General features: G+C 50.8%; 1 protein-coding gene and 1 long non-coding RNA gene across 10 annotated transcripts in view; one reads left to right on the top strand and one right to left on the bottom strand.

Moving 5' to 3' along the window:
* The window catches only part of PHKA1 (phosphorylase kinase regulatory subunit alpha 1), an 81,479-nt gene that overhangs the window by 41,997 nt on the left and 22,934 nt on the right, over positions 1-16,548 (bottom strand). For all 9 annotated transcript variants that reach the window (XM_037909783.2, XM_037909784.2, XM_037909785.2 and 6 more), the window contains exons 6-14: positions 16,298-16,378; positions 14,962-15,060; positions 13,579-13,725; positions 11,052-11,105; positions 8,874-8,996; positions 7,763-7,858; positions 5,356-5,463; positions 4,185-4,263; positions 3,020-3,154 (exon numbers count right to left, since the gene is read on the bottom strand). In XM_037909783.2, the coding sequence (XP_037765711.1) occupies positions 3,020-3,154; positions 4,185-4,263; positions 5,356-5,463; positions 7,763-7,858; positions 8,874-8,996; positions 11,052-11,105; positions 13,579-13,725; positions 14,962-15,060; positions 16,298-16,378 (922 nt within the window). The remainder of the gene's footprint in view (positions 1-3,019; positions 3,155-4,184; positions 4,264-5,355; positions 5,464-7,762; positions 7,859-8,873; positions 8,997-11,051; positions 11,106-13,578; positions 13,726-14,961; positions 15,061-16,297; positions 16,379-16,548) is intronic.
* Positions 242-11,635, top strand: LOC122461580. The gene is made up of 3 exons (XR_006283547.1): positions 242-709; positions 4,866-4,876; positions 11,624-11,635. It is a non-coding gene; the product is annotated as an uncharacterized LOC122461580 (long non-coding RNA).

Raw genomic sequence — 16,548 nt, 5'->3', positions numbered from 1 at the left:
ACGCTTCTTGCACTGGAGAGGAGTTAACGTTTACAGCCCTTCCACTGGATCAGACTCCATTGTTATCCTTGCAGGGGAGACTGAGGATTTGTAGCTTAATTGAAATCCAGCTGCTAGGACTGCCATATGCTCCCTACTTACACTGAGTCCAGCCTCCCGTCGCAAGCGGTGCTGGGATCTTTTGAACTCTTAGGTCCCACACTGCTTGTACCAGAATGTTTGTCTAGCCTCTTGTTAATATATTGGCACCACTGGATAAGGGTTTCCTCACCAGCATGCAGCGAATCCCAGGCAGTGGGGTACAGAGACATGCTCCCACCTCCCTGAGCAGATACATGCAGTGGGGAAGCTATTCGCTGTTTAAATGAAGATGTGCTCTCAAAATGGAAGAAGGAGGCAGTGTGATGTTGCACTCCATATGTTTTATGGAAATATGCTTATGAGTGTGAATATGATATAACTGGAATATGCTTTATGCAAAAGGTCTCTTGTAAGGTATCATAACAAAGGTTATAACCTACTGAATATATTCTTCCTATTTGTATGCATGTATCATTCTTGTATCTGAAGCTAGAAATAGGAGTATAACTCTGGAGGTCCTTTTGTAATCATGCAAAGTGTGGGCCATTAATGGTGGTTTAGAATCTTGATGGCTCCCACTGACTAGGACAATTGGTTGTAAATGGTTTATTTACCTGCACGCCTTCCTGTATACATATGGGCCAACCCAGGAAGAATGGAGACTAGGGGGGTCTTACAGTGACATGTGACCATGTCACATGATACTGGAATCCATCTTAATCCTTGTACTTTTTCATTGATGATGCAGGGGTGAGGACAAAGCAGAGACAAAAGATTCCTGCCTTGTGCCAAAACTTGGGGGGGCGGAGGGGGGGAGAGGAGAGAAGAGCAGAGCAGAGCAGGACAGGACAAAAGAGGCTGCCTGTCATGAGAAAACCCCTGCTTACCACCGGAGATGTCTGCTGGAAGTAACAAGGACTGTACCAGGGGAAAGGATTGGGCCAGACTAGGAAGGAGTCTAGTCTGTGAAAGAAGCTTATTGGAACATCTCTGAGGGTGAGATATTACCTGTAAACAGATTCTTAAAATATTAGGCTTAGACTTGCATGTTTTTGCTTGGTGACTTACTTTGTTCTGTCTATTACTTGAAACCACTTAAATCCTACTTTTTATATTTAATAAAATCACTTTTTTATTAATAAACCTAGAGTAAGTGATTAATATCTGGGGGAGCAACCAGCTGTGCACCTCTCTCTATCAGTGTTATAGAGGGCAGACAATTTATGAGTTTACCCTGTATAAGCTCTATACAGAGTAAAATGGATTTATTTGGGGTTTGGATCCCATTGGGGACTAAGTGTCTGGGTGCTGGAGATAAGTAACCTGCTGAGCTGTTCTCAGTTTAGTCTGTAGCTTTGGGGGCATGGCTCAACAAGACAGGGTTCTGGAAGTCCCAAGATGGCAGGGAAAATGGGCTCAGAGGTAATTTCAGCACATCAGGTGACAATCCCAAGGGGGTCTCTGTGACCGAACCCATCACAGGCAGATTGCCAGGAAGCTGAAGGCTGTGCTAGCAACGTGCTCCACACGGCTTTCAGGGGCAGGACTGGCTGGAGCTACACAAAGCAGGGGTTGGGATAGGACTTAGAGGTCTCCCGTCCCCAGGCCATCCCTTGACAACACTCAGCATCTGGTGCAAAACAGCTCCCTTCTAGAGATCAAGCAAGCAACTCAAGAGGGGACTGCTGAAGAGTGAGCAGTCTCCAAAGGGGGAGGGAGGGAAGGACTGTCAGCATTAATTCAGACTTCCCTCGCCTGAATTCAACTGGCCGTAAGGAGAGAGGACAGGTCAAGGGCTTGGGATGACAACAGGGCTCCTGTCTTTTTGAAGTGTTCCCTTATCTCAGTGGGTCTCAACCTTTCCAGATGACTGTACCCATTTCAGGAGTCTGTCTTATGTACCCCAAGTTTCATGTCACTTAAAAACTACTTGCTTACAAAAATCAGACCTAATACACAAAACTGTCTCAGCACAGTGTTACTGACAAACTGTTGACTCCCATTTTTACCATGTAATTATAAAATAAATCAATCGGAATATAAATATTGTACTTACATTTTAGTGTAAACTATATAAAGCAGCATAAACAAGTCATTGTCTTATTAAATGTTAGTTTGTACTGACTTCACTAGTGCTTTTTTCTGTAGCCTGTTGTAAAACTAGACAAATAGCTAGAGGAGTTTATGTACCTCCTGGCAGATCTCTGCATATCCCCAAGGGTACACGTACCTCTGGTTGGGAACCACTGCCTTATCTAGATGGCAAGGGCGTTCAGACTCCAATTGACCTTTCACCCTCCATGCCCCTTGTCAGATTTTCGCCCCATGAAAGCTGCCAGGACAGTTGGAGGGTATGGAGCCAGTTGGAGGTCCGCGTGCAGGAGCCCATCACCTGGGCTGCAGGCTCTGCACTGGAGGTTGGAAATGGTTTTCCTCTCGTTAAAAACCTCACATCGATCTCCGGCTCTGCTGAAGCTTGTTATAACAAGATCTAGATTTGGAAGTGAGCTTGACCAACATGGGCATATTGATGACAGCCTGGGCTTACAGTCAGCAGGTTGGTGACTGACGTTGAAAGAGGGATTCTGGGGAATGGGTGGTAACACGGGGTGGGGAGTTCTCCCAAGAGTCCTTTGCCTGCTAAAGGAGCAGGGTTAGAAGGTGTGCAGGGACGGTTTGAGAAAACACACACCTGTGTTCAGTCAGGAAAGGGTTACTGGCAGCCTCAGGACATTCTCCAACAAGAAATGAGGGTGGGAGCTGACAGTGTTTCAGCCGTGGCAGTGTCACAAGACCCACTGCTCCACTGTCCATTAGAGTACATTGGAAAGTCAGACACAGGGAGGATCGAGTCGTTTCCCAAGCTGCCTCTCCCTGCCCCACCCAGATATTCTATCACCCCCGACCCAGGTGCCTTGGCAAAGCTCCGGCCACTCACCCAGTCTGGCATAGATGTGGCTGAGGATCCGGGCCGGCTGCACTCTGATGGGGTACACGTCCGCCACTGTCTCCACCTCGATGCCCTGCTTCTTCAGAATGGCCTTGATGCCGTCTGTCTCGGCTAGGATGCACACTGGGCGAGGGTGGAGGGGGTAGTATCAGCAGCTGGAGATCTCGGGCCAGGAACTTCAGAAAAGGGGAATGGCCATTGGGCAGTGGAGGTTGCTCAGAGCCTGGGTGCAAGTTGCTTGGCAATGACTGCTTGGGTTCCCTCATCATTAGCATCAGCACCCATCCAGCTAACCTGCCACCCTAGAGAACAAGCTGGGCCCTCCGCCACGAGGGGTGGGGGTCTGAGAGCCATCCCTCTGGCAGCAACAATTGCCATGTGGAAGCTTTCACAGTGGACTGGACAAGAGGTCCAGGTTAGCAGGTGACAGAGGTGAGAGCAAGACTCATCAGTATATGAGTCAGCAACGGCACTGGCATGAGGTCATGGCTTAAAGGGAGCACTTAAATTTCTACAGCACCTTCTATCCTGAAGGACCCTTAAGAGCTTTACATACTTAAACAGATTCCTTTATATAGCTCCCATGTCACTTCAGCCACTGCTGAAATGTAGCCACCTCCGTGTAACAACATAGCAACTGTTTAACTGAAGGGAGACAAGGAATCTTTAAATCAGAGTCCCGGCCCCTTCACTCTCAGAGTGCCATCCAAAAGAACAGCATCTCAAGCAGCAAACCAGGCTGGGGCATTGGCTCAGCACTGACTCAGAGGGGAGAGTCCCCACAACAGATACACCGACACCTGAGAGGTCTTCCAATAAAGTATTGATCTGAATCGACCCTGCTTAGCTTGAGTGATCTCACAGGATCAGAGAAACCGTAAGGGGGAAACGTTACTTTTGCCATCATCTCATGGCACCGCTCACCACCTGTATGAAGGCTTTCAACCTCCTGAAAGGATGACCAGCTGCACCACCCATTACCAGACACAAATAACATCTGCCAAATCAAGTCAGTTACCAGATCCAGTGCGGTGAAGCTGCCAGCCCTGCTGGTGGGCAGAAAGCCATACTGCATTTGCAGCTGGAGACTGTTTCCATCCCCTCTTCTGTAGCATACCTACAGCAACCTGTAACATCAGACTGCCATGCTCACCTTGGACTACCACATCTGGCTTCGGGACAGTAGCAAACCTGCGATTCAGGGGATCAATTTCACCTGGAGCCAGAAATCCCTGTGTGAAGAAATAACCAGAGAGAGGAATTGCCCTCACAGAGAAGACAAGCTGCTTACAGAGATCCCTGCTAACATTACCCTAGCAGCAGAACACATCAGTAACACAGATCACACATTGAGGACTGAATTAGGTGGGGAACCCCCATCTGTCAGGTTCAGTCGATCAGCATTACAATGGGCTTCTAAAGCCTACTGGAAAAAGATAGTTTGGAAAAACCTCTTCCCCTTCCTGGTACTCATGGATGAGCCCATTCGGAGACAGGAGTGGCAGATCCTTCTTCACCCAGAGTTATTTTGCTTCCTCAGAGGGACTCAGTAATGAACACACTCTAGCCAGAAAGAATATTTAATTCTTTAATCCCACCTTCTCCAGGTCTCAGCTCTTCCGAAAGTAGAAGACAACAGTGCAGAAGAAGCTAGCAGCATAAGAAGCAGGAGGAGAGCTCACCCAGACAGTGTAATAAAAGCAGGCCTGGAAGATGAGTGAAGTAGCCATGAACTGCAGTGGTCATAGTAGAGAGCACTGCTGTGCTGAATAGCGGCCTCTGGATGCTGACAGGAGATTTTGCTATCCTGGTGGAGGGATGTTTTACTGCAGAGGGGATGGTGTGGTGGATGATGTTACTTAGACAAACCTCCAGACACTCCTATGAGCATATTTCAGAAAAGGCTGCTCACCCAATGCACCAGACAGCAAGCGGCGCAGGCAGAGTGCAGTGACCAGAAAAAGAAAAGATGAAAATAAGGCCTTGGGTAGAATGCAAGCAAGTGGGCAACAGAACAGCCCCATGTGTTTGTGGGCAAGTGCTACTCAGAGGCAGATGCAGAGAGCGCCTAGGAGTAGGGCACTACAAGGAAAACCCACAGATTCCATGAAGTTATGGGCAGTTCTCGCGAATTTAAAGATCTGCCGGGCCTGGTGCTAAGTTCTCCCAGCTCCCACTGACCACGGTGGAGGCAAGAGTGCTCAGCACCTCAATGTTTAATGCAACAGGAACGAAGACTGACTCCTGAGCAGACAAACACCTCAGAGATCAGAGCTGCTAAGCTTGGACTAACCGGCAGCCCAGAGTGGCAGGTGTGATCTCACCTCTGCCATCAGGCACCCCAGGATGTAGAGGGACTGGCCCCACATGTGGGGCAGCTTGCCCATAGGGACCCGGTCGACAGTGTGGGGATTCATATACTCCTCATCCACCTGGAAGGGAAAAAAAAAAAAAAAAGTGAGAGATCAGGCAGCCGACAGTGCCTACAGCCTAGGAGATGCTGCAGGGCACCAACCTACCACCCAGCAGGGAACGTTTTCAGTACTGCCATCACATACCCGGGGGGCCCTCTCCTATCGGGGTGGGGTATTACCCAGGCAAGCTTTCCCTCCCATGCTCTGATGGGAGACCCCTCACCCCCTCCCAGTTAACTAGGGGAGGCCAATACCACACATTCAGGGCCTCCCAATGCAAATCTCTTGGAAGCAGCTAGAGTTTCCACACAACATTGTAGCAACATTCCTATGGATCTTCCTGGTTTAGCACAGCAGAGTTCTTAGGCTACCAGAGGATCCCCAGTGTGGCTGTGGCATCTTCTCACTCTTGGCAGCTGCATGCTGACTTTAAAGGCAATTGACATATTTTAAAGTACCCATGCCCAGGAGATCAGAGCTGTCCCCTGCATGCCCCTTCCTCCCTGGCTGCTTTCAGACATTTGGTTCATCAGGGTCAGGCAGCCAGACCTAGAGACTGTCAGAAGGGGGCAAAGGGCAGCCAGCAGAGCTTAGCACCCTGCTAAAGCACTGCCTGGCAGGGCAGGTGTCTCAGCAGCAAGCAACGTCCCTTGGAACTACTGGCGTGCATACCGTGAGCGCTGCAATGAGCTGAAGGTCATGGAGATGGAAGGAGTTGTGCTTCCCAGCTGGACATGCTAGCTGTGTCCACACTGCAGCTGGGGGCGAGCCTGCCAGACCAGGTAGACAGATTCATGCTCAGCTGCAGCGCAGATGTACCCACTCCATCCTGAGGAGAGCAGACCTGGGATTGGGGGGTGTTGGAGCCAGCTGTTTTGACCTCAGATGGAAGGGAGCACACAGCCCCCCCCCCCCCCCCCCCCCCCCTCAAGTGCCTCACACACTAGTTGGAAAGGGGGCAGCATTAACCCAGAGAACTGGCATGCCCTCAACCCACAGTGCAGGGGTCACAGCAACTCCAGCTTCTGCCCAGTCTTAGCCCTGACCAGGAATAGAGCACGCTGGAGACGAGACCCAGCGAGCCACGCTCACCACACCCAGCCCATGCAGAAGGGGGAGGGGAAAGTCAGCAGGGGGATTCCTGCAGGAATCAACCACAGCTGTTCTGAGCCTACAGCAGAGGTGCCTAGCTTCACACCACATTGCCCCTGGCCAGGCAGGGGGACAGCGATGCACAGGTGTCTTGGGTAACAGCTGTCATCAACCCCCCTCCCCACTTTGGGCACTGGTAGAGGGAGCATCTATGGGGTGGCAGCAAGAGCATGAGGCGGGGAAGGGAGATTGGATCCCTTTTGATTCCTGCTACCTCTAATGTTTTAAGCAAGAGCCTGGGCCCTGGGCATAAGGTGCAGCCCCCCGTTAGCCACTGGCTCATTTAAGAGGGAGCAGGGCCCAGTGACTGTGACAGGGCAGCTGATGCCCAACGGGGCTTAACAGAAGGCACCTTGGCCACATACACAGAGCAAAATAAAAACAAGACTGGGCAAGTCGGAGACACCTGAACCCAGGCAACTGGCAGAAAGAGTAGAGAGTTGCCTGAGGGAAAGAGCTGCAGGATACCCGCCGGAAGAAAACTGTCAGGAGCACTGGCTAGAGCTGGGGGACCGTACCAAGGGGCCAGAGAGCTTGTGGCAGAGCCAGCTTGGTCAGTGCAAGCTGGGCCCAGAAGCAAGGGGTTAATTCAGGAGGGTGGATCCCAGGAGCAGAGATGGCCTCACAGATGGGGAGGCCTAGGAGACTTACACTGCAGGGCACCTTTTGGCAGAAGACCCGAATGGAGGGAGGGCTGTGGGAGGAGCCCAGCAGCAAGGGGTTGGCCCTGGAGGGAGGTTCCCCTGAGCAGGGTGGGGCACCCAGGTGAGGAGCCCTGGGGCAGTGGAACCCCTCTCACAGGAAACCTGACTTGGGGCTACAGGAGAAGGATGAGCCCCAAGGCTTCAAGGGAGAACAAGGCTTCATGGCTCATGGGAGACCAGCAGGTCTGGGAACTCTCAGGTGGAGGCCTGGAGAGTGGGTCCCCAGGACACGGGAATAGTCTTGGGACCGAGCAGTTAATGACTCGGGTGGGCGATCTCGGCACGGGACTGAAGAGCTGCTGTGCTGTGACCATGTTTGGAGAGAAGCTGCCTTTTACAATGAGGGATCTGCAGACTGTGGCTCTTCACATGACTGCAAAGGGGAAATGGAGGCAGGTGTGTCATGCCACAGCCTGCCGTTAGGGAAGTGCTCAAGATGGAAGCTGCCCTGCTACACTCACCTTATTGGGAGGGACACTGTACAGCTCCGGTACCATGCGAACTCCATTCTTCCCCTTGATGAGCACGCCTTCAAGGGCCTCCCTGTACTCCTGGACCTGAGGGGGAAGCACCACAGGGAATCAGCTCCCAACGCAGCATCCCCAAGGGCAGAGCCCCCAGACCAGTGCTCCCTATAATTTTTCCCCATGCATGTGCAGAATGAATTTTGTTATATGCACGAATACGGAGGTGATGTATGACACATCACCTCCATATTGGTGCACATAAAATTCATGTCGCAGGGTGGAGCCGAGGGGTTCAGAGTGTTGGAAGGGGCTCACAGCTGAGGCGGAGGGTTGGGGATACAGGGGTGCGAGGGCTACAGTTGAGGGTGCGGGCTCTGGGGTGGGGCCTGGAATGAGGGGCTCAGGACTGGGGGTGTGGGCTCTGGGATGAGATGCAGGCTGCCCCAGGGCTACAAGGGGGGGGAAGAGAGAAGAGAGTGCATGAACTCCTCACAGCACGTGCCCCTCCTCCTCTCCCCCGGGGCTGGGGTGCCCCTCCCCTGGCTGCAGCAGGTCCCAGCCAGGTGGGTTCCCTGAGCACCTATGCAGCGCTTAATAGCCTGCTGCACGGCCACCTGGCTTACAGGGAACTTAGCCCCAGACCCGTCCCCTACCCCACACCAGATCAGCTGGGATTAGAAATGTGCATGTAAGCGTTAAATAGCAACAGGCAGCACCCACGTGCTCACTCTATGCACACAGGAGAGCACAGAGCCTGGCCCCACTCCCCCACCCACCATGCCAGCAGTTCAGAGTGTTTATTCCCTTGTAAACCACTGTGAGCAGGGGCTGTGTTTCTGTTCGGTTTGTACAGGGCCTAGCATAATGGGGGGCCTGGCCCATGACTGGGCTCCTAGGCACTACAGTAATAACCAACACAAAGACAGCCCAGCAGTTCTGAGATCCTAGGATAGCAAAGCAGGGTGTGCCTGGAGTGGAGGAGACAGAGAGACTGACAAGGGCACCCCAGGGGACTGTGTTTAACAAGCAAGCAATCGGCTTATTTTTCCCCTTAAAGCCAGACTCCCCTCCCCAACCCAGGTGCCCCCTCCAACCCACACCTTACCTGCTCTACATTGCCGCTGAAGAGCCCGTCGATAATGAAGTAGGTCCAGAACAAAGGCCACTCGCACTCAATGTTCTCAAAGAGCTTCAGCTCAGCAGGCTCGTAATAGAGGCGATTTGGGTCCTGTGCAGAGATAGTTAGGTCAAGTCATGCAAAGCTACAGCTGGAGGCTTGTTCTGGCCCAGTGAACCAGTCCCTCTCTCCCTTCTGAGTCATCCTCTCCTGACTCCTTCAGCAGCCGGGTGCTCACATGGTGACCTTCTGGCCATGAACTGCTCCAGCCCTGGGAACTGCATCCAAAGGCAGGGGGTAGCTGCCCATCGTGCATGACTGTATAACCCAGGTTTCTAGAGCAGCATATGATTTGAGAGAGAGAAAGAGAGAGAGGAGAGAGAGGGAGAGGAGACATGGATTTGTGGTTGAATCCTGTGTCTGCACATGACCAGAGAGAAAGGCAGGGCAGCTAGGAGAGCCAGATGTGGCAATTACTGGACATGCTCCGTAGCAGTTTGTGATGCTAAATGGAAAGTTTCCATTAAGGGCAAGGAGTCTTACAGCCCCACACATTCACCATCTGAGATTGATGCCCAACAGACTTCAGGGTATGTTAGAAATATAAGTGATCCAGGCACAGTGAGAGGAGGGTTTGTAAATTTTCACCTGATTTAGCTGGGCTTCTGTGGAAAAAGTGCCCCCCAGAGTGAGAGCCTCAGGGAAGTTCAGGGGGTGCTTATTTTACGTGCTGATCCCAACACCTGTATCATTTTGGATACAGGCTACAGCTTTCCTATCTCACCAGAAACTGAGACCAGTCAATACCTAGGTCATACATAGCCATATAAACTGCTATTATATAGCAATTACTACAGCTTACATCATTATTAACCCAAGGACTGGAATGCTGCTAGCTGGAAGGATCCCCAGACTGCTATTTGCTGACAGAGCTCTGAAGCGCTTTCTTCTCAAGCTGGGAAGAATCCAGGTGACACAGGCTACATTTTATGGCTATGCTATAATGAATGAGAACTCAGCTCTGAAAGAAGATCAGTAGGAAACATGCCTGCTAAAAAGTGTAGAGCTCACCCTGAAATATATGTGACAGCAGCAGAGTGGTGAAAGTCAGTGCAAGGAACACCAGTAGATTTACTAACCAATAGCTTCTGTTTAAAATATGTAAGTATTCAAATACTATTTACAAGGTGTGTATTAAATGTTTACTTAGAAACCATAGGATTCCCTCTCCTCGCAGCTGACTGGTAGCTGTCATGAACACCAAAGCTCAAGGTTTTGCATGCAAAAGCTGTGAGCCTCACTCTGTATAATGTGTTCCCACAAGGCCCAGAAAAAGACATCTCTGGCCTGGCTTCAGCAGAGTTAAGCTGAGGTGTAGAGTTGTACATAATTTACCCCCAGCATGTGTTACACAAATGGCACCATCAGGGTGAGGAGGATGGTGAGGAGCAGGGTTCCATCTTTCACAAGCATTCAGTTGTGTGATGGCAGAATGGGGGTGTTAGGGAGGGAGAGGAGGAAATGGGCTTCTCCCAAGCAACTCTCCCCCTCTTGGAAGGTCATATTTCCAGGGACAAGGGTCTTCCCAGACGCAGATCAGTATGGAGCTCAGTGTTGGTCGCTGACTTCTCCCAGGAGGCCAATCTGCTGTCCAAGTGCTGCTAATCTTGCCCAAGCAGAGCAGAGCAGTGGGCCGAAGGCCCTGACTATGCAGGACTCCTGCAAGAGATGGCAGGTCCCCTCTGCCTCCCCTGGAGACATTAACCCAGAAAATATGCCCCATCCCCACAGCAGGCCCCAGCACCAGGGTGGATAGATATCATCCCCTAGCAGCACTGAAAAGCCAACACTCCTCCTCTCCTTCCATAGCCCTCAGCCGCCAGGGTTCCCTCTGTGACCCAACACTCCTGCTCCATTGGCCACTGCACACTGGCTCTCTTGGCTGTGCTACTATGTGGAAGCTTTAGTGATTCCTGAATTAAATGGCCCCTCCATCTTCCCCTCCTGTGCCAGACAGCCTTAGATGGACTTCCATTAACCTAAACCATCTCAGGGCTGATGTTTTAAATGTAGTAAAAGGAACTCAAGACACCCCCACCCCCACATCAGGCAGCTGCCTGGTGCAAAGCAAAGGAAAATCCAGACAGCAAACCCCACAATACACACCTCTCTAGGGGTCCTGTACCCATCTCTGAGAAACCGGCAGCAGCCATAACGCCCCTGGAAGAGAAAGAGGAATTCACTTTGGCACAGGGATCTGTTCCTCGCTGCTGGATACAATGCAGTTACAGTAACTACAACTTTAAGCGAGTAGTTATGTTCCTGAAAAATGCTACTTTAAGCGAAACGATGTTAAACGAATCCAATGTCCCCCATACGAATTAATGTAAATGGGGGAGGGGGTGTTAGGTTCCAGACCTAATTTTTTTTTGCCAGAGAAAAGACTTTTATATATATAATACAATATAAATTTTTTTATATTTATTTTATATAAAAATAATTAAAAAGTTACACACACACACACACACACACACACACACACACAGAGTATAAGTTTTAAACAATTTAATACTGTACACAGCAATGATGATTGTGAAGCTTGGTTGAGATGGTATAGTCAGAGGGTGGAATATTTCCCAAGAAATGCCTTACTGCTAAATGATGAACCAGCACTTGGCTGAGCCCTCAAGGGTTAACACATTAACAACAATGTAGCCTCACACTCTGCAAGGCAGCAGGAATGGAGGGAGGGGAGACAGCATGGCAGAGAGAGACAGACACACACCCTATGTGTGAGAGAGCGTGCATTGCCCCTTTAAGTATGCTGACCCCACTCTAAAGTACACTGCCCTTTTAAGTAGATCAGCAAGTTGAGACAGCAGCTGCTGCCAGCAAGCTCCCTTTGTCCTGAGCCCTGTCATGTCCGTCTGTCCTCCCTCCCCTCTCTATGGAGATGGGGTAAGCGGGTGGGCAGGAGTGGGGGGGCAGGGGGACACCCTGACATTAGCACCCTTCTTTCCCCTGCACCTCCTCCACAGCCAGCAGGAGGCTCCCAGGAGCAGCTCCAAGGCAGAGGGCAGGAGCAGCACATGGCAGTGAGGGGAGGGACAGCTGAATTGCAGCCAACTGATAGCCTGCTGGGCAGCTGCCGCACAGGGAACTTAGGGGAGCGGGGTGCTGATACGGGGGCTGCCGGTCCTCCCTGGTTCCAAGCCCCCACCAGCTCACTGCAACAGGCTGCTCTTCCTGCAAGCAGTGGACAAAGCAGGCGGCTGCCAAACCACGTTATAAGGGAGCATTGCACAACTTTAAACGAGCATGTTCCCTAATTGATCAGCAACATAACAAAACAACATTAACCGGGAAGACTAAGTGAGGAGTTCCTGTATAGCAGAGCGTTATGCCCAACATACAGCCCACGATGGCTTCCAGGCCCTCCTTCTCACCTATCCCACCCCCACTTTCATCATCCTCTCTCCTTAGCTTTGCACCAGCCAAGGTGGCTCACCTCGGTTTGTGTGTCAGTATGGGGCTGGGATTACTTCCCTTATCCCACCTCCATTGGCTAGCTGGCCAGGCTACAGTAGCAGAGCTCAACGACCTGTAGGTCCTAGGAGAAGGGATAGGTCTCAGGGAGGTTGTGATAAATGAAGGGCAGGGTAGCTCCCTTTTATGGGCAGCCAGACAGCGAGCTATAAAGTCCCTCTTGGTGGCTGTTTTCTGCTTGCTTTACTTGTAAAGGGTTAACAAAAATCCCCCAGGTAAAGGAAAAGGAGTGGGCACCTGACCAAAAGAGCCAATGGGAGGGCTAGAACTTTTTAAAATTGGGAAAAAACTTGGCTCTCTCCCAGAGAACCACAACACACAAAGCAGCAATGCTGTAAGCAGCTTTAAGCCAGGTATGATCATAGATCATCAATTCATACCTTGAACCTACTTATCTGAAGCCTCAGATAAATAAGTAAATTAGGGACTGTCTAGAAAGATGTGATTAGGGTTATTTCTTATTGGCTTGTGGACTCCTCTGTGCTAACCCCAGATGCTATGGTTTTGCTTGTAACCTTTAAGTTGAACCTCAGGAGAGATATCTTGATGCTTAATTTTTGTAATTGTTTCTTTTAAGATCTAGCAAAAAGCCTAAGTTCCAAATGTATTTCCTTTCCTTTCGGGTTTAATAAAATTTAGTTTTTTTAAGAACAGGATTGGATTTGTGTGTCCTTAAGAGGTTTGTGCATGTTGTTTAATTAGCTGGGGGGGGGGGGGGGGGGGGGGACGACAGCTAATTTCCTTTGTTTTCCTTCTCAGCTCTTCCCCGGAGGGGAGGTGAAAGGGCTTGAAGTTATCCCACAGAAATGAACTCCCAAATGTGCCTTCCTGGGTTCCAAGGGGTATGCTATTGGGTGGTGGCAGCGTTTACCAAGTCAAGGTCAGAGAAAAGCTGTAACATTGGGAGTTTAATACAAGTCTGGAGTGGCAAGTATTAATTTTTAAAATCCTTGTGGGTCCCCACCTTCTGCACTCGAAGTGCCAGAGCGGGAACTCAGCCTTGACAGAGGTGTTTGTTCCTCTGTGATTTCTCTGTTGGGGGGTAGAGCCCTAGCGGCTATTCCCTGCGCCACTGAAGATTAGTAGGGCCTGCAGTCCTGGACAGCTCTCCTTGAAAGGGCCAAGAACAGCCTAGAGAGACGCTTACCTGCAGCTTTGTAACGATTTCTTGCTTCGTTATCTCCACCAGCTCACTGTCCTCCACGGCAAAGGCGGGGTACGAGATGACTGAGAGGAGGCTGGCATCAATCTCCTTGGAAGTCGAAGCCCTTGGCAGCATGGAATGGAGAATAGACTAGGAAGAAGGAGAAACTCCAATGCCAAACACTGGTCTCTACACATTTAATAGCGCCGAGGCAATGGGGTCAGTGCTTCCACGGGCCACAGCATTACCAAGGGAAAGCACCGTTATGGCAGTGGAATGTGCCATGGGACTTGCAGGGCAGTTCTGGGCAGAAGGAAGAGCTAGGGTTATTCTAGAGACAGGCCTGGGCCAGGAGGCTCAGATCCAAACTTTAAGAGAGTTCAGGGTGCTTGGACTGGAACCATCTCTAATTTATAAAGGGCTGTGACCTGGGGGAGCCCAATGGTGCTGGAAGGACTGCAACAGTGTGTAGGGGTGGGGAGAAGCAATCAGAATTGGCCAAGATTTGATTGGTGTGGTGACCATGTGAGCCAGGCTGCTACACCAACCACTCATATTTGGCCTGGCAGCCCATCTGTCATGCTTGCAGAGAAGGGGATCTACCATTATGCCACTCATCTCCAGTCAAGAGCCAAGGGGAGGACTGGGTCCCCCCTTGTTGCACCCCTGCCAACTTGATTTATAAAAGTGGGGGTATGGTCCTTCCCCCCACCCCAGCACTCCTGGGGGAGCCACATGCCATGAGCTACTGCTTCCTACAGCATCAACATTCTGCCTCAGCAGAGCACCAACTTGGAGGGATCCTACAGGATGGAGATAAATCACTGGAATGAGAGACCTATTGGATCATCCACTCCACCCCTGCCAGTGCAGGGCTGTGCTCTAAGACATCCCCCTCTCAAATCAATCAACTGCAGGCAGCAGAGGGCTTGTCTACATTACCAGCTGGATCGACAGGCAGCAATCGAGGAGGGGGGGGGGGAGGGGGTGTCAATTTATCGCATCTAGTCTAGACGTAATAAATCAACTGCCGAGCGCTCTCCCGTCGACTCCAGTACTCCACCAGAGCGAGAGGCGCAGTTGATGGAGGAGTGGCAGCAGTTGACTCACCACAGTAAACACACACCGCAGTGCGTAGATCTAAGTACGTTGACTTCAGCTATGTTATTCACGTAGCTGAAGTTGCGTAACTTAGATTGATCCCCCCGCACAGTGTAGACCAGACCCGAGACAAGAGCAGCACGGTCTGGAATCAAGCCTCTCTAAACCCGGAGGAGTAAAGAAGTCAGACAGCTCTTCCTCTCTGTAGAGCAGCAGCAAGAGTCCAGGCTGCTGGACTGGTGGGAGGAAGCACTGCTTGCTGGACCGTCAGAGCAGCATTCGTACCTGGCAATGCTGCACCTCATCCGTCAGGACATGGATCACTGACTGAGGGCCTCCTTTGGCACCAAAGAGATCAAGTTCATCCAGGGCTTCGAGGGCGGCCTGTGACCAGGGATAGGGGGAGGAAGCCAGGCAGAGAACAGAACACGTGAAGACAGCTGCTGATGCAGCAGCACCACACAGTAGCTCTAGTATGACAGCTACAGATCCTGAAACCTGAGCATTCCTCCCAGCCTCTACCAGACAAAGACAAGATTTGAGAGGTGACCACAGGAGAGCCAGGGGCTGGATCTGGGTTTGGACTGTGGAACTCCGTCCCTGCACCCTCCCGCCCCCATTACCTCAGGCCCTCTCTCTTAGGGTCTCACCCAAGAGACAGACTCCAGTAACAGAGGGCATTTTGAAATAACAGTGGCCAGAAAGCTAGGGGCTCCACCACTCAACTTTAAAGGACAATTTTACAGCAGTTGAACAGTTTGTAGGCTAGTGTATCACCCAACTGCAGTCAGGGTGCCCTTGAATAGGCAGCTTTACAAAACATTCGAACCCCATTTTGCAGATGGGGAAACTGAGGCACAGAAAGACAACAGCTTGCTCAAGGCCACACAGAAAAATTCCACTGCAGGAGTAGAACCTGCTGGGATGTCCTGCCCCCAGGCTTGGCAGTCTAAGGCTACAGAGCACATATGCTATCGCCACTATTGCAAACAAAGGAACCCACCAGCCCCACGCCAAAGAGAGATCAAATCTTGGAAACCCTTTCCCCTTTAAAACATCTGCGGAAAAATTTAAGATGAATTAGCCAAAATAATACAAGGAGAGGAAACTTTGGCCAAGCATGAAGAGGTTCTAGTGCAGACCCTTCCGTGAGACTGATGGGCTACAACAGAGACTTCTCTGTCTATACAAGCAGGCATATAGATGCTTTCTGTCTATGAAACTAGCCTACTGTACAAAGGACCTCCCCTTGCCAATCTAGTGATCTTGGCCTGACAAATTTGCAAAGAAAAATAGGCTACGATAACCTAGGGAAAGATCCATATCTCACCTTACACTCACCAAATGGAGATGGGCTTAACTCTTTCTTGAGACTCGGGTTCTCATGAATAGCTGCTACTTAGCAGCTGCCAAGCCTGGCTAACAACTTGGGTGCTGCTACTGGTGGGTGTTTTATGCTCCTCTCTCACAAGCAGTGAGCAGCTGCATCAGACAGGCTAGAGAGCATAGCTTGTCAATGTACCCTAGAAGGAGTTTTATTTCATCCTCCTCCAAAATCCATCTTGGGTGACGAACTGCTGAAGGTCACCAGATGTCCCCCCAGCACCTTCTCCAGGCTTACCTTAGCCATGCCGATTGAGCTCACGTTCAGCTCCGTGATTCCTTGGTTCGTCTTGTCTCCACGTTCCCATATCCCGAAGTCCTGCCATGAATCAACATCATCACATCAGTGCAGCAGGTGAAACAGAAGTGACACAGCACAGTCAGCATCTAGATCACATCAGGGAGTCACTGCACAAGGGAATGCCCTGGCAACTCACACGGCAGAGTCACAGACCAGCTTGAGAGGAGACAGAAATCTACTTGGTCCAC

The sequence above is a fragment of the Chelonia mydas genome, chromosome 9 (genome assembly GCF_015237465.2).
Source record: "Chelonia mydas isolate rCheMyd1 chromosome 9, rCheMyd1.pri.v2, whole genome shotgun sequence".
NCBI classification, from domain to species: domain Eukaryota; kingdom Metazoa; phylum Chordata; order Testudines; family Cheloniidae; genus Chelonia; species Chelonia mydas.
The sequence above is the reverse complement of the archived record's forward strand: the minus strand, read 5'-3'. Positions and strand labels throughout refer to the sequence as shown.